This window comes from Cavia porcellus, unplaced genomic scaffold (genome assembly GCF_034190915.1).
Source record: "Cavia porcellus strain 051 isolate PalLab524CR breed Dunkin Hartley unplaced genomic scaffold, mCavPor4.1 scaffold_9, whole genome shotgun sequence".
In the NCBI taxonomy this organism is placed as follows: Eukaryota; Metazoa; Chordata; class Mammalia; order Rodentia; family Caviidae; genus Cavia; species Cavia porcellus.
Genome location: NW_026947492.1, coordinates 29,883,888 through 29,907,933, shown reverse-complemented (window position 1 = coordinate 29,907,933; position 24,046 = coordinate 29,883,888). Strand labels below are relative to the sequence as shown.

The 24,046-nt window shown below is 33.9% G+C and overlaps 1 protein-coding gene across 12 annotated transcripts in view; it reads left to right on the top strand.

Moving 5' to 3' along the window:
* The window catches only part of Cwf19l2 (CWF19 like cell cycle control factor 2), a 190,460-nt gene that overhangs the window by 76,124 nt on the left and 90,290 nt on the right, over positions 1-24,046 (top strand). For 11 of the 12 annotated variants that reach the window (XR_010049754.1, XR_010049756.1, XR_010049755.1 and 8 more), the window contains 5 exons: positions 2,933-3,049; positions 6,139-6,294; positions 8,044-8,124; positions 13,126-13,227; positions 16,328-16,457. Coding sequence is in view for 8 of the 12 variants with exons in the window: in XM_063256129.1 (XP_063112199.1) it covers positions 2,933-3,049; positions 6,139-6,294; positions 8,044-8,124; positions 13,126-13,227; positions 16,328-16,457 (586 nt within the window). In the remaining 4 variants the exon portion in view is untranslated. Of the gene's footprint in view, positions 1-2,932; positions 3,050-6,138; positions 6,295-8,043; positions 8,125-13,125; positions 13,228-16,327; positions 16,458-21,893; positions 23,378-24,046 lie in introns of those variants that run through there. The other variant, XM_063256134.1, reaches the window with a different exon arrangement.

Sequence of the window (24,046 nt, the reverse complement as noted above, 5' to 3'; positions counted from 1 at the left end):
ATTTTGGGAGGATGCAGACATTCAGTTTAGAGCATTCCACAGATTCTTTATGAGCAGGAATTTGTATCTCTTCGCTAATTGTTGATTTCCTAGCATTATCTCAGTAGTTGTACTATAAATTTAGTTATTTTCCTCAGTATTTCATTTTCTGCTGTTCCATATTTCAGTTTTTAAGTGGCCTGCAGACATTCCCTTGTCTTGAGCACTCTTATTTTCATTCCTTCCTTCTTTCCCACCATCCTCTAAGTAAATGTTGTTTCCTACTTTTTTCTTTCTCAGCAATATTTTAAAATTTTGATTTATTAAATAAGTGCATATCCTAGTAAAAACTTACAAGATTAAGCCTTTTGCAAGGTATTTGTTTATGCTTTCCAAGGAAACCTTTTGTTCACTATATATATTCTTTTTTTTTTTTCTTTGTCTTTTTCCTTTTTATCAGTACCGGGGATTGAACTCATTTTATGCCGCTGAGCTAAATCCCCAACCCCATCACTATATATATTTTGATTGACCTTCTTAAAATAAAACAGTAGCACCAGATTTTAGGTAATACATGTATGTAAATAAACTCAGTTTAATCAGTGGTAAAGGTATGCTGAGGTTATTTCCTTTTTCTTCTTAGCTAGATTGATGTTTCAGCTAATGAGGGAAGGAAAGTGTTATGGTTAGATCTAAAATGTCCCCCAAAGTCTCACATTGGGAGATGTGGCCTGGTTGGTAGGAGCAGGGGTCACTGAGGTACGTAATGTAGAAAGGTATATTATTGTCTCTGGATACTCCCTTCTCTTTCTGCTTCTTGGCTGTCATTGTTGGAGTTGCTTCATACTGCCATGCTTTTACCTGCCATTTCTGCCTTGAAACCTGATTGATTATGGACTGAATCTTAAAAATAAACTTCCTCTTTTTAAGTTACGGTTATCAGGATTGTCAGTCAGTGATGGGGAAAGTGACTAATACAGAAAAGTTGTTAGCAGGAGTGTTGTTGGGATATTACCTGACCACATGGTTCGGCAGCCTTTGGAATTGATTTGAGGGAAGAGTTTAGAAAAATTTGATACCAAAGCAGAAAAATTTGGAGATGTAGGCTAGAGAAGCCCTAGAATCCTGTCAACTGAGTTTGAAATGATTTTGGTTGGTGCTCAGAAAGCCAGAATGATGATAAGAATGTAACAGCAACGGCCAGGCTCAAAAAATTTTGGTTGCAAATGAGGGCTTTGTTAGCAACTTTATTAGAGGCCATGTATGTTACACTCTGACAGCAAGCTTATTTATATTGCAGAAGTCAGCAGCACCCATCACATGCTAAAGAACAGAAAAAGGTAACTTGTTCACTTGAAAAGAAAGCCTATTAAGTTAGGGCCACTTAGGGAAGTGTATCTCTTGAGTTTAGCCATTCAGGCATTCAGAGGCTGGTACAGCTATGGTCCAAGGATCTAGCTGCTGCTCAGTTGGTTTCCAACCTTTACATCGTCCACGTGGTGCTGTCTCTTCAGATATGCAGAATACAAGAATTATGGAGTTATATTTTAGAAGATCTGAGATGCAAGGCAAAAATGTGTGACAGGGTTACAATCATTATCAGAAGCCCATGGGAGGGCAATGCAGCTACACTTTTGGTTTCATTTGTTGGGGACCACTAGGAAGCAACTCTGAGCAGGATTTACATTTTACCAATTGGCTTACTATGTTTAACTGTGAGTCTGTCCTAGGCCTCGGCCCCTTACCTGGTGAACGGAGCTGATTCGTAGTAAGTGAATCTCTATGAATCACTGGTCTTGGCTGAGGCCTGTAGTGGCGTGTGGGGCCAGAGATATCTCAGAGGGCAAGATAAGGCCACAGCTGCGGACAGTTGACTCCAACCCCAATTAACAAGGTAGAGACTGCAGCTGCAGAAATTACTTCTACAGTTTCACTTCTATCATGTCTTCATGATAAGACAGTGCTACTGAATTGACTTTGATTTTTTACTTGGAGACGTCCTTGAAGTGACTCCCAAGGTCCTGCTCATTGCCTGTGCTTTCCTCAGTTTCCCCGCCTTTTGTCCTTGATCCTAATAAAGTCAGCTGATCCAGAGAAGTCTTTGTCCTAGCCTTCCAGCTCAATTAAAGGATTTTGACCCTCCTGAAGCCCTAAAAAATCATACAATTTGTCTCTTTTTTATTTAACCTCCACACACACATTTGGGAGATCAGGATCTAGGTCAGGACCCGATATTCACTACCGCACTTCCATGCATTGCCTGGAATATCATGGTTTCTATCTTTTAAAAAAGTCCCTCAAAAGTTTTATGTTTGAGGTGGCAGCTGGTTAAAGACATGGGTCCCTGGAGATATGTGTAACTTGCAAGGGTATATCCTTGTTTCCAGATCCTCCCTTTTCCTTCTTCCTGGCTTCCACCAAATGAGCTGTTTTTCTCTGCCATGATCTTTTACTGTGTTGTTTCTGCCGTGGATCCCACCAACTATGGTTTGAATTCTCTGAAACTTTGAAGCAAAATGAATCTTTTCTCCTTTAATTTGGGGGTATTATGTCTCAGCAACCATAAAGTGTCTTAAGACAGAACTGACCAATAGGCATCCATTGGACTACTCTTAGGAATCCCAGGCACAGTAACTTTTTATTTCCCATAAATTATGTTGTTTCAAGGGCTTTCAACCTGTATAGCTCCCTCAGATCAAGAATGAAATATAATCATTTTTGCGTTCTTAGGAAATTTTTATTTTGTATGGTGTATAACAGTGAAAATTGAGACTGTTGCTCTAAATTTCCAGTTTATTAAAAGCTATCATCTTGGGTTTAAAAATATTAACAGTGTTTCTTATAAGCAAGTATACTTCATTAAATACTACTAGGTTTTCCCCAGTAGAGGCTGTCCTATTCCAACTAAGAGTAAATGACAATGGCTTTTCACCTTTGGAATTTTTTCCTGTAGGTTTATTTGTGTTTACCTAACTTCCGATCTCTTACTGAGGGACACTGCCTGATAGTCCCTTTGCAACATCATCGAGCTGCTACCTTACTGGATGAAGACATATGGGAAGAAATTCAGGTCAGCATGATAATATTCACTGTCAGTGTAAAGCTCATGCACAATTTTTCCAAAATGTTGCAATACATATAATGTAATGGGTTTTCTATTTCATTCAGTGATTTTACTTCTGAATTTGGGTGCTTGTATTTTGATAGTTGTGTATACATGTAGATCATGTTTCTATCACCCACAATCTTTCAGTTTTACAGTGGTACTTCAGTTCACAAGCTTAAATTGTTCTGTGACTCTGGAAAAGGTAGCCATACTCATGTTCATGCAGGAAAGATGGCTATGATTGTGTTCATTACCTGATGCGGAGTTCACAAACAAAACCAAAATTTTCCCATGCACTTTGATTTTCAAACCAGATTGTTCACAAACAAAGCATTTGTGAACTGAGATACCACTGTGTTTCCATTCTATACTCAGTGTTTTGAAAATTTTGTTTACTAAATAATTGATGACAAACTTAACAATTATTTTGACCTAAAAATCAATCTAGATTTCTCATCTATGCTTTGTGTAGCATGAAATACCATTATTGGCACAGGAAGCTAGAAAATTTCCATCCAAAAAGAAAGACATTTACAGATAATAAAAAGAAGGTTGGGGAGTCAGTCAATGTCATACATTCCTGCAATGGAATTGGGCTTCTGTGCTGCAGTGACTTTGCCATTTTTGTCTAGTTTTAATTTCTTCTCTTTTCCTTTAACAATCTGACCCAGATTTTGGCTTTAGAGATTTGTTTTGGTGTCTGATACTTTTCAAAGACATTGAAAGGCATAGTAACATGAATAAAATTTCATAATGATAATGGGAGGGAAGTAGGTTGGTTTTGTTTTTCTTTTAAACACCTGGCAACTGAGTAGAAGTTACAGAGAGCCGTAGTTTAAAAATCTGAAAATCATGACTTCAAAAGAGGCAAGATATGTTTTTCTTTGTAGCATGCTGATATAAAATGCCAAAAGAGGCGTTATTTTGGTTCATTTCATGGTTTAGTCTCTTCCTGGACTTTTAAAATTTATAATATGAAAGTTAAATGGGCGGCTTGCATCCAAGGCCACTGGAAGAGTAAGCACATGATTATTATTTTTGGTGTGAAGGTGTTTTTCCCCACATTGGTCGAAATACCAGTTCATGATTTAACATGAAAAATGTGGAGTTGAGTTTTAGAATTACTTTAGGCTTTCTGGGCTGTGTTTTAAGACTGTAAACATACAAACAGATTTAAGTTAGAATAAGTAACAATGCCAAAAGCCCTTACAAATGACAGAAATCCAGTGGTATGTTTTATATTTCTGTAGGAAATTAAACCACCTGATGGGAAAGAATTGAGGTGGGGAAACAGGCAGAAATTCAGTTCAACAGATACTGAATACATGCATATGTTATTTTAAGTTTGGGGAGAAATGCAGAAGTAAAATCATACATTAATTCTGTCCAAAGGAATAATGCATATTTTTTGTAGGTCAGATGGATGCATTATGGAAAGTTGAGGAAAGGAGGAAAAGCAAAATGTTTCATACAAATAATAGAATTATAACTCTCTTTGTGTGAGAAAGGAAAAATAATATTAGAAATTATACTATTGTGGGGTAATGAATAAAATATTTGAATCCTAATACTGTGTATTTTTAAAAATTCATTTTGTTTTTTGGTTTTTGCTTTTACCTTCAAGGATGTTAATTATACTTTGGTGAATATCCTTAAGATTATTCACTTCCTTTGTTGTTCCATTTTAAAAATTGATTTGACTCAGCACAAAATATTGTTTGTGAGGCAGAAACTGGTTTTTCAAGAGTTTTTTAAAAAAATTATGTATGATTATATATAACATGTATGTGTCCATTTTTTCTACTTTCCTTAAATTTAACTTTAGATCTTCTCAGTAATAGAAAATACAAAGATAAATTTTAGGACAATACATTTAAAAATAATTTTCAAAAAAAGATTCAAATTGTTACATATAGTGATACTTGGTCTTCTTTAAATTTTTTCTTATCACGTTGAAAAATATGCCAAATATATGCTAGGCTATCTCATTTAAAAAGAATATTCCATGTTTGTCAGGTGGAAGAGGAGAATTGTTGATGCTTACATACAGTGTGCTTCAATTGTGGAGGGATGCAATGAGGCCATTTCACTTAGAAACTGCTGATGTTGTTTCCTTTGGGGTTCTGATGCTCTAGAAAAGACCTTTTGCATCTCCTCTATCTGTCCCATCTAATTCTGCATGCCACGGTTTTGGATGCTGAGAAACAAAGAAAGATGGGGGTGACCGAGTATTGAGTGCTTAAGAACATTTAGTAGTCTTTCCTACAACTTCCCTATTTTAAGGGTATGTACTCTCCAGTGTGTCTGGTTTTCCAAGCTCTGCTACTGTGTACTTTACCTTTCCCAGAGGATAATCTTGTAATATTCTGCTGGTAAGGAGATCGACATGTAAGTCATCTGTTTGAGCTGCATCTTTACCTCTGTTTCCATGAGGTAAATTCCTAGGCTTTTGAGAGTACTGTTGGTAACATGGATTTCTTCCTTTCTCCTTGTTAGTCTATGAACCAGCCTTCTAGTATTTGAGTCAGATATTGTAATCTGCTTTTCATTCTGTCTTCTCCAGTTCTCTTTCTTCAAGTACATTTATACATTTAAATACAGTTGATTTGATGTCATTTTTGAGGATTATTCCCTAGAGACAATGGAAATGTGTTTCTTCTGTTATTTTTAGATAACTTTTATTTGGACATGTATTTTAAAACTAAAGAAATTATAGCATTGATATTGTATAGTAGCCCTATATAGCTTTAATAGTTTAAGGAAAATAATTTTAATTTCAAAATCATTCATGTTTACTTGATTTTTTTAAAAATAATGTGTTACAAATTGTGAAACTCAGTGTTCTGCAGTGTACCTTGCCTAAATGCATTGAAAGGAATTTTAATTCAGACACACTTATTGAATGAGGAATGAGAAGTTAGGTGAATAAATAATAATTTAGAAATATGGAAAACAACAATAGAGATATCTCAGATTGTTAAATTATTTTCAAAGTCTTTCACACACATAGAAGAGAAACACTTGTATGTGTCCATTTTTTCTACTTTCCTTAGATGTTTCGGAAATCATTAGTAAAGATGTTTGAAGATAAAGGATTGGACTGTGTCTTTTTAGAAACTAATATGAGCATGAAGAAACATTATCACATGGTTTATGAGTGTATTCCTCTTCCAAAGGAAGTGGGTGACATGGCTCCTGTCTATTTTAAGGTATTTACAAGCATTTTTTGTATACGTATTTTTTGCTACTGTGCTAAGGATAAGAGTTGTCTTGATTTATGCATTTTTCTTTTTATATCTAAATATCAAATTTTATATCATATAAAGAAAGGTATAGTAAAACGTTTTCTGCTGATTATATATCTGTTGAAAGATATGTAGACTTAACTGTTGAAAGCATGCTAGCTTCAAATTATAATATCTGTTCTAATCTTCATTTCTTGTGTGTTTTACCAGAAAGCACTTGTAAGTCAAAACTGAAAAACCAGAACCACAGATAACATGAGTAGTAAAAATTACAGTTGTTAAAACGAGTTATTGATGAAATTTTAATATTTAATATCTGTGATACTAGAAAAAAATGTCTATTTTAGTGTACATTTTAGGCATGAATAAATGACTAGCATTTACAACCTAGTAAGTGTCATTATAATATTCAGTCAACTTTTACTAGTATTTGTTGCTACTTGAATGTGATTTATAGACTAATGCAAATGCATCAATATAGAACCATAAGTGAAATATGAACATATACAAAGAAAAGAGGAGATGCTATTCTGTGAGTTGGCTTAAGAACATTGTACATAAAATGGTAAAATTTATGAATTTGAGCTATAAGGTTATGAAATTTGTTAAAGAGATGGCAAAAATTTTCTCTTTAGACATTTTTAAAAATAGTATAATTATTGATTTAATGAATTATGTTATTAAAGTATAAGGAAATAAGTTTTGTACTCCTAAAGGCTATTTTCATAATAGCCAAATTTAGTTAAGAAAGAGATTATTGTATTTTTTCCAATGTGGTTTCTTTTTTTTTTTTTTTTTCTTTCCTCAGTAGAGTCATGAGTGAGTGTGACTAAAAGCATTTGAAATATAGAGAGGGATCAACATAGAGCAGCCACTGTTGCTCATGTGGCATCTGAATATGTCATCTCTTGGCAGAATGGTGCACATATTTCTTTTGCACCCTAAACTTTTTGTTTAATCCTTAACAAGGCATTCATCTATTTTACTTGACTTCAATTTTATATTGAATGTGCTGTCTTACGATGTGAAGTCAAGGAGCACATGATTTTAAAATAGGAAGCAGCAATGTATCTGATGTACTTAAAATATACTAGTTTGAATATTAATTTCATCTTTAAAATTTGCTTTATTAGTGATAGGATAAAGACTAACTATTTTATATTATCACCTGGCTTTTACTTTTAGGAAGCATTTCTTTACAATAAAAAGTAGTCATATTGTTGAATCTGGAAAAATCTTAAAATTCCCTGTTTGTGTATTTCCTTACTTCTTTTTAAAGAGACAAATAGACCTTAGCTGTCTGCAGTTTTACTTTTTTATATGGCTAGATATAGTTCAAGTTTTTGGTTGGCACAAGAGAAAAAAGTAAAATTCATGAACTTTTACAAGTTTTTTCAGTAATAAAGTACTTGGTCTTATCTGTGATTTTTTTTTTTTTTTTTCATGTAAAGTTGAACTAAAGTTAGTGTGTAAGAGTTAATAGTAAAAGAATACTGGTCTTTGGCTGTCAGGATTTAAACACAATCAAGACATTCTAATTTTAAATAACAAAAAGCCTTACTCTATTGAGAGTTATGTATACTATTTTGTGTATTATCTGTATTAAACAGTACTATGTATACCATAACATGTGATAAATTATTTGTATTATTTTAAGCAATTTGTTCATATTTGCTGCTATATTACTGCATTTAACAAATGGTTATTTCTTAGAAAGCCATAATGGAATCTGATGAAGAGTGGTCCATGAACAAAAAACTGATTGATCTTTCTTCAAAAGATATCAGAAAGTCTGTAAGTACCTAGTTTTTTCTAACATAAATTACTGTGGTGTTGAGGATCTTTGTTAACTTCTAAATCTTAGTTAAAAAATAGACCATTTGACTGAGTGACTAAAGGTAAAATAATTCCACAGAAAAATTATTTTCATCTATCTGATGTATCAAATGCTTGTTTGTGAAGAGATTTTATTTGACGTGGCCATCTGCCTTGCTCCCACTTCCTCACTAATTTACATGACAGCCATCTGAACCTGCCATCAGGCCTTTTTAGATTTGTAGGCCTGAGATACAGGGTCGTCAATTTGGAATCATTTTCTTCTTTTATAATATAAAAATTTTCAATTTTGTCCCCAGAAACTAGGAATTTGTAAACATAGGATTTATTTTACTATGTTTTATAATTTAATCTTGTTTTGCCAGTCAACATTTAGATACAAGTTGCACTTATGATTAGTACTTCTATAATGACCTTTCTTATTTCTAGGAATAAATAATAAAATAGATTTAAATAGAAGTATGGATTCCTTTTTTCTTCAAAAAATAATTTATTTGCAAATATTTATTAAGTTCATGCTGAATGTGGGCGCTGTTCTGGGTACCATTTGTGCATAGTAGAACAAAATGGAGCTGATCCTTGCCCTTTTTGGAGCCTGTATTCTAGCACAGAAAGTGGCACCTTGCGCTGGAATGTTGAACCCAGTCCTCTGCGTGTTTGCTAGATGACGTCTGATTAGAACATAGCCATTCCCTTTTGTTTATGTACTGCCTATGGCTGCTTTCATGCTGATATGCTATATGTACTCACAATAATGACTGCTTGATTCATAAAGCCGAAAACGTAGTGTGGCTGTTTAACAGGAAGCATTTGCCAGTTCATTTTCCAGTAAATGTCACTAGACTCTTTCTCCCCTGTTTCTTCTGGAAAGTCAGATTCCTGATAAATGACTCATGTCTGAAAAGATTCCTTATTATATCCTAGTCAGAATCCTTACATTTCATTGCATTACTGAAAGTACATAATTGTCATGTGGGTGCATAACATTATCGTCAATGTTTTACTCTTCTTTTTCAGGTAATTTAGACCAGATAGCATATCAAAACACAAAATAAACAAAAAAAAAGGCAAAAACATACCATACCATTAAATATTCTTTCAGAAAATGATTTAATGGCAGCTGAAAATATTTCAGAGTAGAAATTTTTGAATACCCCATCTTCTGTAAGGTATGCACAGCTTTTTACTGGCGAATCATTTAGTATCTTATTTTTTAAAATCAAAGTAAGTATCTCAATTAATTAACTAGGAGATCTTGTTAAGTTAACCTGTTTCTCTTTAAAAACAACTTCCAGTATGTCAATCAAAATCTACACTTAAAAGCATAAGATAGTGCTATGAAATGAGAACAATCAAATTTGTGAAAATATGACTAAAAATCAATAAAATAAACATACAGAGGAAAGCAATAAATATGAAAAAGTGGCCAACTAGATAGTTTTTAATTTTTATTTTATTTAATTTATTTATTTTTGTGGTACCGGGAATCAAACTCACTACCTTGCACTTGCCAGGAAGGCGCTTATACCCCTGAGCTAAATCCCCAGCCCCTTTATTTTTATTTTTAATAGTACATATTAGTGTATAATGTTATTTTCCTTATATGGACTTGAGTTGTGTGCAGTGTTTATGTTCCTTGTGTGGAATTGGAGTTTTTACGGTTGATACATTGTATCATCTTGAGAAGTTTAGAAGTTTAACAGAGACTCAGGGGGATCCAGTATCCCTACTTTGTAAATATCTTCCTCCTGTGCAAGAGAGGGGCAGGGAGATTTTGTGAGTGCTAGGTTTGCCCTGGCTTGAAGGGATGGTGGGGTGGCCTGTGTACAATATAAGGGAGGTGAGTAGGCTTATTCCCCCATTTTCTCTGGCTGCTGCCTTGAAGTGTTGGCCCTGGGCCTCGTCATTCTGCCTTGGAGCCAGCCCTGTCCTTCATTTTGGGGTGGGTGTTTTGTCTCAACAAAAGTATCCAAGGCAGGAGTTGTGTGGAATCACATTCCTTTTTCATCTACTTTACTTTTTGTTTATTCTTTTTGGGTCTTTTGATTTATTTGGAAATAGAAGAAGGAAACAGATATGAATGTTCACATGCAGAGGAATCACACAATAATAACTTGTCAAAAACAATCATTTTCACAAGGATTTTTTATTGAGATTTCATGAGAATTTTTCTTAACTTTTAAACATATTAAAATTAATTGTTCTGAAACTGTAGTAATTTTTTAAATCCAACATTTAGAGATTGATTTTTTAATTGAGGATAGTACTTCTCAAGGAAAATTTGGGTTTGCCAGAACCCTTGAAATTTAAGAATACTTACAGGAAGTCACAAGTTACAGCTATAATGAAGGGAAAAGATTAGAGTATTACTGTTTTTCTAGCACAAATAAATGTCTTTGTTGTAATTTTGTCACTGCCGTTAGAATAGTACCACAGTTCTACCTTTCCCTATGGTGGCCAGTTCAGCAAAAAGAAAGCTCTCACCACCACATGCTCTGTGATTCCTGAGCCTTGGTGTGCATACTGACAACTTTTCTAGCAGGCTCTACCTGCTAGTAAAGGCTCTATCTTTGGTGTTCTCTGAGCTCGTGGAAGTAGCTTTCTTCATAAGAAAATAGGTATTCAATGTACCATCTTTGCAAATATGCCAAAGGTTGTTGAGTCTTGATATATATGTTAGTGTCATTGCTGGTTAGTTTCTTATTGCTGCTTGTTATGTATGTTAGTTTCTTATTGCTCAATATAATGGCTTAAAGTAGTTATTATCTTACATTTATAATAAATATTTTAGGAGATGGGTTTCATTGGATTAAAATCAGTTTGTCAGCAGGCCTGTATTCCTTATGGGGCCAGGGGCTTTCTCCTTCTCCAGAAAGATTTGACTCTCTTGTCTCTTCTTGTTGCTAGAAGCTATCCATATTCCATGGCTTGTGGTCCCTAGCCTTCATTTTAGAGTGGAGAGTGTAGTATCTCCCAGTCATTTTCTTATTCTGAGCCTCGTGTCTTTTATGTGAATTCTTGTAGTTAATTGAGCTTATGTGTATGGCACAAAATTCTTCTCATTTCAGGGTCCTTAGCTTATGTGTACATGTGAAGTCCCTCTTGCCATGTCAGATGACATACTCATATCACATACAGGACTTGGGCATTGTCATATTTAGGAACCCATTATTCTGCCTACCACAGCATGATATAAACAAAAAGTAATGGTACTATTATACGTTTTTTTATCATTACATATTTCTTTCCCAAATTATTTCTGCCTTTCAAAGCATCATAATTTAACAGAAAAAGGAATCATACTTCAGTAGCTATAATTCTATAACATCTCTTTAGCTATTCAGATTCATGCTTTACACCTGGTGATCTAGCTGAGATGTCAAAAATATTCTTTTTTTTTTTTTTTTTTTTTTTTTTTGTCTTTTTCTCGGTACCGGGGATTGAACTCACGACTGCCTGCCTGCAAGGCAGGCGCTTATGCCGATGAGCTAAATCCCCAGCCCCGTCAAAAATATTCTATTAGAGACTTTTAAAAATGGTTTTTTTCGCTGGGGATTTAGCTCAGCGGCATAAGCGCCTGCCTTGCAAGCAGGCAGTTGTGAGTTCGATACCGATAAAAAGGAAAAAAACAAAAAACAAAACAAAAACAAAAAAAAAATGGTTTTTTTCATTGAACAAGCTTGTGTGAGAGATAGAAATGAAATTAATAATCTTCTGTGTGCTAAGAATTGGGCTAGTCCCATTTGATCATCACAGCAAACCACTGACATTTCATATTTCTCATGAGACTCAGATGTTAAATAAGTTTTTGAGGTCATGCACTTGGGAGTCACAGATACATTTAGAACATCATCTGTCTCTTGATTTTTTAAAAAAATTTTCAATGTTGTGCATGAATATTATATTGAAGAGGTGGAGACGTAGAAAAATATAAAGCCTCCAAGTAGCAACCTGTTTCTGTTTTATATAAGCAGATTTTTTATTTATGCTCTTCCTACCTATAAACAACTCTATTAATCTTATTCATATTTGCTTTATAATGTTTCAAAGTGACTACTGTTTCTGTCACACCATGCCATACCCTTCTAAAGTGTGCCTGCCTGAGGATGCAACACAAAATGCACACTGTTAAGTAGGAATATGTGATTTGGATGCCCAAATAAATAAATGTCAATTGTGTGTGAGGACTTTAGAGGGGGAAAATGTTAGTATAAAGTTACCCAGTTGGGATAATTTCCAATGACAGTACTTGGGCTGTAAGGAAAAATTTGGAGGGGCACAAGATTACTTTATTGATAGAGAAAACAAGAAATTAAGGCCTTTTCCAGTTTTCCACTGAAGATGTATTTTAAAATACTTGGTGTCTGTGTGTGTGTAAAGAAGGAGGGGAGAAAACAATACAGGGTAATAGAGAATTCATCCTACAGACATTTAAAATTAGGTTGATAAAAACTAAGTGTTATCATACCACTTAATAAAAAGTTAATAAAAGTTAATAAAAAGTTATGATTCTTCTTGGCTATCTTTGATAATTATATCATAATAAAAATATTAGGAATATTGTAAGTGAAGTTTAGTGTATGTGGCCAGTTCCCTCCTCTTATTCATTATGAGTAAAATATGTCCTTATTTTTTATTTGTGTAATCTTGAAAATTATTCTGTGATTATATGAAAATATTTGTATTTTTTTGTTTTGTTTTTCCCAAGGACATAAACATAATTGGTTTTTATTATAATTGCCACATATGATTTAGAGCTCTCTCACTAAGAAGCTATCAAAATGAAATCTTTTATTTAGAAAGTTGTGTCATTGCTTAAGTATCTCTAGATTTGGATATGCCTTGTCTACATTTGTCTTGGGGGATGCTTAATTAATATCATGTCAGAAAGCAGGAAGAGGGGTTAAGCATGGTTTCATGCTGTATTTTACATGTCTGTTAATTTGTCTGTCTGTTTAGGTTCCCAGAGGCTTACCTTACTTCTCGGTGGACTTTGGTCTCCAAGGAGGATTTGCCCATGTCATTGAAGATCAGCACAAATTCCCTCATTACTTTGGAAAGGTATCACAAATTTGATAAAATCTTAAGACTTAGTTAGCATTTTGGTAATCACGTTTCTTGTTTGTTTGTTTTTAAGATAAGGCCTTGCTGTGTAGTTCAAGCTGGCCTGAAATGACAGTTGGCCACAAACTCATGGCAGTGTTCCTGCCTTAGTCTTAGGAGTGCTGGGATTTTAAGTGTGCACTGGCATGCTTCGCTGGTATTCACATTTCTTTTGAATGAAAATCAAAACTGACCAGTGAGATAAGTGAGTACTATTCCCCTCAATTGTTAGAGACAACATCTAGAAAACATTAACAAATATCCCCAAAAATATTTGTAATAGAGTTAGAAAATTTTGAGGAGGAAGAAATATTTCTTAAGTGCCAACAGTGACTATAACATTTAGAGTCAGCCAATGTTATCCTGAGAATGGTGAAAATTGCTGACATTTATTAACATTTGCTATGTGTCAGCTGCTGTTCTGAGCACACATTTAGTGCTCACACAACAACTTTATAGCATTGATATTATTACAGCTTTCATTTAAAGATAAAGAGACAGAAATTGAGTAACTCTCCCAGTGTCACGTGCTAAGTGACAGAACTGGACAGAACAGGGATACTGATGGTCATGATCAAACTACAGAACAGAATTATCTTACCTCTTCATTTATAATTAGGCGAGATGCAGTCCAAGAATATATAAATCATTCCACACAAATAGTGTCTGAGCAGGTAGGAGAGACCAGATGTTTTGATTGCCAGCATTTTCTCTCAGAGATTGCTCCCTTAGGGTACAGTGATTAGAGGTATAGTTGCTGAGCTATAAATTAATGTCAGGAATGGAGTGAGGTTAATGTAACAGGTGAAACAGCCAGAGGAAGGCTGAGCAATAATAACTGTAGAAGTGACACTTTATCTAATCTTTGAATCTTTGCATCAGGCCTTTTTTAATCACATCACCTCTCTGAGGGGCCTTCATGAACTCTGCTCAGTGTTCCTTTGCCCCTGTGTTTTCCTCCACACTGCCTTCTCTTGCATAAGACCATCTTCTACAATGAATAGGGATGCCACAAACTGCAGAGATTTTGACACAGAATTTATTATGTTGTCCTGAATGGTTGACCAGATTCCAAAACCACATTCATCTTCAAATTGTTTTATTACATTATAGGAACTTGTTTTAGAAAGTTTCAGAATTTATTTTCAAAGCAGAGAGAAACTTATTTTGCTTTCCTCACTCTGAAAAGTCCTATTTTTATTCCATAGAGCCTTAAAAACTAAAGGCTCAGGGCTGGGGATTTAGCTCAGCGGCATAAGTGCCTGCCTTGCAAGCAGGCAGTCCTGAGTTCGATCCCCGGTACTGATAAAAAGGAAAAAGACAAAAAAACCAAACCAAACCAAACAAAACAAAACAAAAAAAACCAGAAAAACAAAAACTAAAGGCTCTATAAATCTCAATATATTGAGTCTAGTAAAGAGGCAGTAAATTATCTATTTTTTGAAATTGGAAATTCACTCCTCTTCAAATATTTCACATATATTAGGGATTATATGAAACTGTTTTAATTTTTAAAAAATGTTTCTGCAGTTATCATTGTATCACTGAAGCATTTTCTTTTCAGTTTACTTCCCAAGACCTAATTTGTGAGTCCAATAAGTCTCTTCCATCTCTTAGCAAAGTGGTAATTCAGAGAGCAGGAGATTACTGAGATGGTCTTTTTTTATTAGCAGGTACATTAGTAAGAGAGCCAGAACCCACCTATATGTTAGATATAACAAAGCCTGATGTGTTACAGAGATAAATTTCAGGTAAACTTAAAAGCTAGGCTTTCTTCTGTTGCTTTTCTTAGTTGAATTAAGAATCTCTTGCACTAAATGTAAATTTGCATCATTTCTCCTGATCTTTTTCTATATAAACTACTATCTCTTTTAGTCCTTTATTCCCTTTCCTAATGATAGGGAGTTTCCTTTTTCCCTGAATATTTTCCTGATTTATCTAGCAAATAGAATTTTTCCCACCTCAGCTTTATATTCTTTTATAAGCTTTCTGAAGACAAGGTAGCTATATATTATATATTATATATTATATATTATATATTATATAGTATATAGTATATAGTATATAGTATATAGTATATAGCTATATTATATAGTATATAGCTATATTATATATATTATATAGCTATATATTATATATATAGTGATCTTTGTATTCCCTGCTGTATGACATTTGCATGTAGATAGTACATCCTTGTGGTATGTTATTCAGATGAGCAACCAGTATTTTAGAGAGAGATTATTATTATTTGTCTTAAGATCATACTGCACAGTCCAACAGAACCAGACTGAGTGTGTAGAATATGACCCTTAGTCTGGTGTTGTTTACCATACTTGCCATAGTTACCAGCTGCCTTTCCTGTAAGAATTCAGATCTCCCCCTTATCTTTCTGCACATGGATACTCCCATGCACAACTCTGATTAATTTATATTACCAGTAGCACTGCAGGAGGATCATGAAACAAATATCTTAGAATAAGCAGTAAAGAATTAAAAAGCCATTCCTTTTAGAGCTTGAAAATATGACCTTCTTAAGTGAAAGTGATTTAGTTTTAAATTCTAGATTTACTTTGATTAATATTTAAAATATGGGTTTGCTTCCTGAGAAAAGAACACTAGCCAATATTGGAAGAAACTGGTTTATAGTAGGCAGCAGAGAGACCATTACCCTGAGATTCAGCTGCAGTTGCACAGCAAAGTTAATTGTTAAAGTTGATTAACTTCTATCCAGATGGTTTACCAGAGCAACTAATATGGACCAAAGTAATTAAATTTTACCTTTTTAACCTTTGGCAACCACCTGGTAGATGTTGTAAGCAACAAAATGAGCAGTTTGCTTAACAGGAGATACAGGTAGGATTCTGAAGAATTACAGGGATTATATAGTTAGAATTTGTTGAAAACACAATTTTTTTTTAAAACCAGAAACTAGTATTTATGTAATATTTGAACATTGTCATGGTAAGCTACTTAATGCTATATTTCATAGCAAAAGAAAGTTTTCTCATTTCTTTCCTATTTGTACCCATGTGTTTGTATTTTTCTCATTCTTCAAAAGGAAATCATTGGTGGGATGTTGGATCTAGAGCCAAGACTTTGGCGGAAGGGCATCCAAGAAAACTTTGAGGATCAGAGGAAGAAAGCACTGCAGTTTGCTCAGTGGTGGAAACCATACGACTTCACCAAAAGTAAAAAATGTTGACATGTGCCTCTCATTTTTAATTCCCTCTTCAGATATTCTTTTTTACTTTCCATTGCATCTCACTAAACAGTGGAGCCTGAGGTCAGGGAAAAAAGTAAGAACAGCAGGCTGTTCTGGGTTTTTAACCTGGGTGCCATTGTGTTGTGTCATTCGTTTCCCTCACCTCTTGCAGGCTTCGTGTTAGTGACTGTGGAGTAACCTGCATACATTCCTATTCTCTACCTCCTTCTCAGTGTTCAGAATAAGTAAATCTAGAGAAGAGTTTCTCAAAGGATAGCTGGGAAGCCTAACAAATCCTTGGTTTAGAAGAAATTGGGCCTGCTTCAAGTTATTTGTTTATTGCTTGACTTCCTTTGTGCTTTTTAGAATAAAATGATATATTCAATGATAATTGAATTCATTTTTAAAGCATTTTAATTTTCTGCAAATAGCACATAGTATCACTGCTGTTTGCTTTTTTCAAAAGAATATCTCAAGAAAATTAAATAATGAAATGATAATGAAAATATGACATAGTCACAATTCAAAATTATTTGTATTTCTGGGGTATTTCATAGTCTTTGAGTTTTGGTGATTTTAAAAATAATTTTACATAATACAGTTTACAGGTGTTTAGGGGTTTGTTTAAAAGATAAAATTTGTAGACAGATCATTATTATCAGTTTACATTTGATTATTATAAAGTCTTGAATAATGAGTGTTCTAAATGTCAGGAGCGTGGTGTCTCTTTTTGACTACCACTTTGTTCATTTTAACTTTTAAAAAATTATTTGTACAAATTGATGGGTTTAATTTTGGCAGATTTGTACATACACATACTTTAATCATTTTCCTCTCAACCATTCCCCCCCCCCCCCACACACACACGCCTGTTTGATTTTAGGTACTTCATTTTTGTTGTTCTCAATACTTGGTGTTGGAAGAAAGCCCTTTACTTACAAAACAGCTATAATGTGAGAGCGTGTCTACTTTTTTCCCTACAGGTCGAAGAAACTAGTGTGGCAACTCTTTTTTAACATGTTAGTTGTTAGGAAGCTATGTGTAAACATTTTATCATGACACGTTGATTACTTAGAATCAGTGTGAAGCGTATTCCAGAGTAACTTATAACTCTACATAAACATATATTTTTACTATCAACGTCTCATATTCTTACTATGTTAAAAAAGAAATGTTTTTATTTCACAAATAAAATAAGTTAAAGTTAAATGGTTTTTGATTTTCAAAGTTTATAATAGCATTTGTGTACATATAAGTGTGTATATATAGATATGACATAAATGCAGTATGGTGTTTATTGATATTGTGAAACTCTTGACTTTGTTCCAGGGTCTTAAAGGAATCTGTAACATTTACTTAGTTAACAACACATTTGATTGTACAACACTGTGTTATATGCTGACAATGAAAAAAATGAAAAGTACTTTTTGATCAAATTGATGAAACAAGTGGAAAGCAAATAGGAAAATTATAAATTTAAGTCCAGAGGATCAATGATATTAATTCTCTGTTGCTGTGTAACATATCACCACAAAGTTCACAGCTTAAAAGAGCATAGACTTGTGATCTCCCAGCTTCAGTGGGTTAGGAACAGGCACAGGTTATCAGAATCCTCAATTTAGGATATATCAAGGCTGCAATCCAGGTGTCAGACAGGGCAGGACTGGGAAGCTGAGCTTGGGAAAGATCTACTGCTACACTCACTGATTATTTATGGCATTCAAATCCTTGCAACTAGTACTGAAAGCTCCAGGTTTTCCCCTGCTGTTTGCTAGTGGCTGTAATCAGCTCCTATAGGGGATTAGCAGTTCTTTACTATGTGTTGTTATCCAATATGACCACTTGCTTGTTCATAATCAGTAAGAGGGAGGATCTCTAAACATGGCCATTAAAATCTTAATGTAACCACAAAATGACTTGTACAAAACCATATAAATTTTGTTACTGTTGTCATTTATTAGTTAGAAATCTGTGATGATTCTCCATACACATGAGAATGGGATCACACAAAGATCAGGATCAGAACGTAACAGAATATGAGAGTCTGTCCACCAGTATTTTAAGCAATCTCTGAGAATGATGTCACCAAGATGACTGAGTAGGATATAACCTTAGTCATGCCACAAAAAAACAAATGCAGATAGCTATCCATAAACCAAAATATCCCTGGCTGGCTCATCGGTCATTTAGTAATCTGACATAACACAGATGGAACAAAAAATGGAGACTGTCCACACAGAAAAGATTGTTGGTGAAATTGGCATACTAGATATGCCAGGAGATCATTAGGATTAAAGAACAAATGCAGAGGATATTATTATTAGCTATGTAGGGGCAACCACAATGGTCCTGAAAGGCCAGCTCCATAGAGAACACAGACATCTTTTCCACTGAGAAAACCAACAGCAGAGAGGCAAATGCAGTTGCACAGCTCTCTTCTTCCCCAAGAATCTGCAGTACCAGTACTAGAGCTGCCACTTCTTCCTAAACTGCTCATGGCCCTGACTTCCAGGTTGTGGCCGCGCTGACAGTGCCCACATTCTAGACTGACTCTTATAAGTGTGCATACCCATGTTTCACTTCATTGTAAATGTGAAAACAGGGTAGACAGAAAAAAAAAAAAGAAAGAAAGCAGTGCATACTACTAGAGAAAGTCATCTAAACATGAAAATGGTAAGAAAGGACTAAAAACAACATATCTATAGAACAACTGGAAAACTTTGCAAAATTACAGTAGTGCCTTTACCTATCAATAATCACACTGAATGTAATTTGATTAAATTCTGTAATAAATTGTTGAATTGATTTTAAAAGGCCTAACTGTATACTGCTTACGAAAGATTCACTTCCACTTTAAGATTTGAAGATGGAGTGGAAAATGTATCCCATACAAATAGAAATCAGGGAACCAGAATAGCTGTGCTTATGTCAGACAAAAGAGTTTTTAAATAAAAAACAACAGCAACAACAAAGTATCTGTAAAAAGAAGCTAAGTTCAGTGTGTAACTCAGGACATCAGTTCATCAAGAAGAGATCGGAAGTGCTTTAATAAAGTAAATACTAAAAGAAAGGATAGGTAGACTATAGTATGGTAATAGGAATTTCAATTCTGCTTTCAATAAGAGATCATGTGGACAGAAAATCAGGAAAATTTGAAACTGAATGCACTTTAGAACAAATGGCCCTAACAGATACATTCAGAACATTCCATCCAAAGCAGAAGAACGTACGTGTTTCTCAAGCTACACAAAACATTCTTCAGGATAGATCTCTTTTTAGAGAAGCCATAAAAGAAGACTACACAAGTTTAAGAAGACTGAAATCATGGTATCTTTGCCAAACACACTAATGGGAACTAGAAATCAACAATAACAACTTCAGGAAGATTAGGAATTTGTGGGAATGAAACAGCAAGTCAAAAGTAAAATTAAAAGGGAAGCTGAAATATCTATTAAATGGATGGAGATATAGCTTAGCAGTTGAGTGCTTGTCAGGCATGCAGAAACCCCTAGGTTCAATTCTTCATCCTGGGAAAATTATATAATATATATATATATATATATATATATATATAAAATATATAGAGAGAATACATATAAATTCTCTCTATATAATTTTTATATATACATTCTATATATACAATTCTATATATACAATTTATATATTCTATACATATAGAATAATTATATATAACATAAATTCTATATTATATAATGTATAGAATTATATTCTATATTTATATAGAATATTATATAATATAAATTTGATATTATATATTCTATATGATATATGCATAATATTCACTCTTGAGACATGAAAATGGAAACACAAGATAAGCAGGACTTGTTGATAGCAGCCTAAGCAGTTCTAAAAGGAAAATTTATAACAAAATCTACATTCAAAGGAAAGATTTAAAATAAACAACCTGTTATGCCTCAAGGAACTAGAAGAATAACAAACTAAACTTTGCATGTTACTAGGAGGGAAGAAATAAAGATCAGAGCTGAAAGAAGATTAGAAAAAATGATAAAAATATTCAGTAGGTTTTATAAAAAGATAAAATTGACAAACTTTTATCTAGATTACCCAAGACAAAATCACAAATGCAATGAGGTATTACAACTGGTATCACAGACATACAAACAATTGAAAGTGGTAACTGTGAACATTTATGCAACAAATTGGATGACCTAGGTGAAATGGATAAATTCCTTGAAATAGCCTTCCAAAACTGAATAAGGAAATGGAAAATCTAATTGGACCAATAATGACTCAAGGAAAGAAATTTACAAGCCGACATCCCTGAAAAATCTGAAATCAGGTGTAGTAATATTTCATATACAAAAACATTTAATATTCAGCATTGAAAACATGTTAAAAATAGTGAAACACTAAGGATCTGTTTAAATTGATTAGCTAACATTCATGATTTCACAAGTTACTTTTGAAAGTCTTGTAATTTGGGAAAATTCTCATCATGAAATCTGATTTTTAAAAATTCTTATGCACAGTTATATAGAATACTGTATCATACTAATTTCTGTCTTTTTATATTTATAATCAGAAGAGTTCAAAGGAAAGGCATCAAAACATTAATAGTGTTATCACTATTAGAATAATCATATATTATTTTATATCTTCTTGTACATCATGTTATTTAGTAATTATCATGTCCTTCTGTATAAACATTAAGAAAAGAGAGGATATATATTTTTCACCAAACAAACAGAGGTACCTGTAATGCACAGAAATGAATATTGAGAAGGAGACAGCATGTTAATCTGTCAATTTAGTGGGCTAGAAATTGCTCTGCTGAGCTTGGTTTTCCCACCTAGAAAACAATCATAGTAATTGTAATACAGAATTGTAAAGAAATTGAATGAAGCAAAGGATGCCTGCAAGAATTCAACATTCAAATATAGGACATTTCCCTAGGACAGTGTTTAAAATGTGATTGATTTTTGTTTGTTTTTTGCCTTATATAAATAGGTAGCAATTTGCAGTGGTGTATGTAATACTGAAGATAATTCTGTTTGTTTAAACATAAAAGAAAAATTGAGATGTTTTAAAACTTCTGTTATATAGTATTTGTGTTCTCATTGTTTCAATAGCTTGACTTTAAGCTTAACAAAATTTACTCATCGCATGAAAACCGTTGATTTTTTTATTACACTGAAAGGCACTTTAGAGAGTGAAATAATAATTAAGGTGTAGTCACTGTTATGAAGGAAATTTCAAGCAACAAATACATAAAAAAGCAAGATTCCATCAGAATGTAAATGAGATTTTAGATTTAGAACCTGCTTATATCTGTTACACTGAAGAAAGTTTCATTTGTATTTGATATTGGACTTGTGTCATATGAACAAAATTTCATACTAGTAGAATGAGTTGAATATTCTGATATATTTAAATTTTTCAGTTTTTTAGCAATGTATCAAAGTCAAAGAAAAATACGCAGGCCACAGGGAGGAGAACAAGAAGTCAGCCACTTCCTGTGAGCCAGTGCCATGCATGGGCTGCAGGGAGGACAACCAGACACCAGCCCCTCCTGATGTGTGGGCTGGGAGACAAGAAGAGCCAAGTTCCCCTTCCTCCGCTCAGTGAGCCATCAGCTGATCTTGAGAAACAAGGTGTAATAATAGCTATTGAGGTAAAATACAACTTAATGCTTGTAATGTTTAGCATTTCACTGACTTTGCAGGCCTAAAGCTGGTAATCTGATATCTGTTTAGAGGACAGCGGTACACAGTGTAATATATATGGGGGAATCTCTGAAGGTGGAAGCCATTGTTAATTTCCTGTTATTTTGTTTTAAAGTCCTGTATTGTTTCCATCAGTTTGTTTGGTTTGTTTTTATCCTGTTTTGTTTTCTTTTGTTTGGTTTTGTGATATCTGATTGCTTGGGCAGCTGTTTCAAAGATAACAAGATATATTATGGTAGCTATTTTGGATTTACCCTTATCTTGTTTTGAAGTCCTGTGTTGCATTCATTGTTTTTGTGTTTATTGGTTCTACTCTGTTTTGTTTGGTTTTCCAATGTCTGATAGTATGGGAAGCGAAGCTATTTTGAAGACAATAAGAGGCGTATGGTAGCCATTGTTGATTTCCTATTACCTTGTTTTGAAACCCTGTATCACTTATGCTGTTTTGTTTTGATTGGCTTTATTTTGCTGGTTTATTCTCTTTAAAATAAAAGTTTTTTTTTTTTTTAAAGTCAAACAAAAACAGGAATCTCCAGTAAGGAAAATTTATTTAGTAATAAACAGTAGGATTGCAATCCAGAACATATGTACACAGGCTGGGGGAGATCTGTGGGCTATCCAGAGAAAAATGGCAAGTTTGGAATATTATTAGGACAGAGCAGTGTATGCAAATTGTTAGAGAAAACTGGCAAACCCTGCTAGGAAGAGGCAGCAAAGGTCATAGCTGGCAGTTCTCTTGACACCTGCTAAGAATAATATAACATTAAAGATAAAACAGAAGTCTGGGGACATAGCTCAGCAGCAAAAGCACCTGCCTGGCAACTGCGAGGTTGTGAGTTTGATCCTTGGTACAGAAAAAAAAAGGGAGAGAGTCTTGCTGGATTGGCCTAGCAAGCAGGCGGTTTATGGAACAATTGATTGTGCCCTGAACGCTTTCACTAAATGGCCTCTCAGCTCTACGAGATGAGTATGAAAAGGATAATTTTATTTGTATGATCAATTGCCACATTTGCAGAGGCAATAAAAATTGTAGATGTCTTTTTTATTTTACCAACAATGCTGAAAATAATGGGCGTATTATGGTATGATATGTGCTTTGGGCACATTAAGTTGTATATAGTTGATAATAAAATCTGAGCTGAGTACTAAAGACATTTTTGTATTATAAATTGAGTAAAGTACCCCAAACTTTCTTATCCAACTAATTTGTGTATGTTGTCTGATATAGTTAATAGAATTCTTTCCTCTGTGTATAAAAACATGATTGAAGCTTGTGAGTTAATAATTTTTATTGATGATAATTAAAATGAATAAGCCTTCAGACCACAGTATTAAGTGAACTATATCAGACATAGAGGTTAAATATCACATGGTATTTCATATGTGAGTAATCCAATGTGTAAATACTTTAGAGAAAAAAACAGACTTCCAGGAAGATGGTGGAGTGGTAAGCATAAGAGAAAGAACCGCTGTGAGATTTGCTGTCCAGACACTGGAATATAGCAATGCAAGGAAGAGACAGACAGAAGTGAGTTCCCTGGATCCAGGAAGGGTCTGTTATTAAAAAACTGTCCACATACATCATGGAAGAAAACTTCCCTGACAGGGAAAACGAATTTGACATACAGATACTTGAGGCATATAGAACTCCGTTAGCCATACTCTAAAAAATCTACAGCAAGGTGTGTAGTAGTCAAGAGTCCATATATTCTTTTTTTTTTTTTTTTTTCTTTTGTCTTTTTCTTTTTTTTCCGGTACCGGCGATCGAACTCAACTGCCTGCTTGCAAGGCAGGTGCTTATGCCGCTGAGCTAAATCTTCAGCCCAAGAGTCCATATGTTCATTACAAGAAAAAAGTATTAAAAACTCAA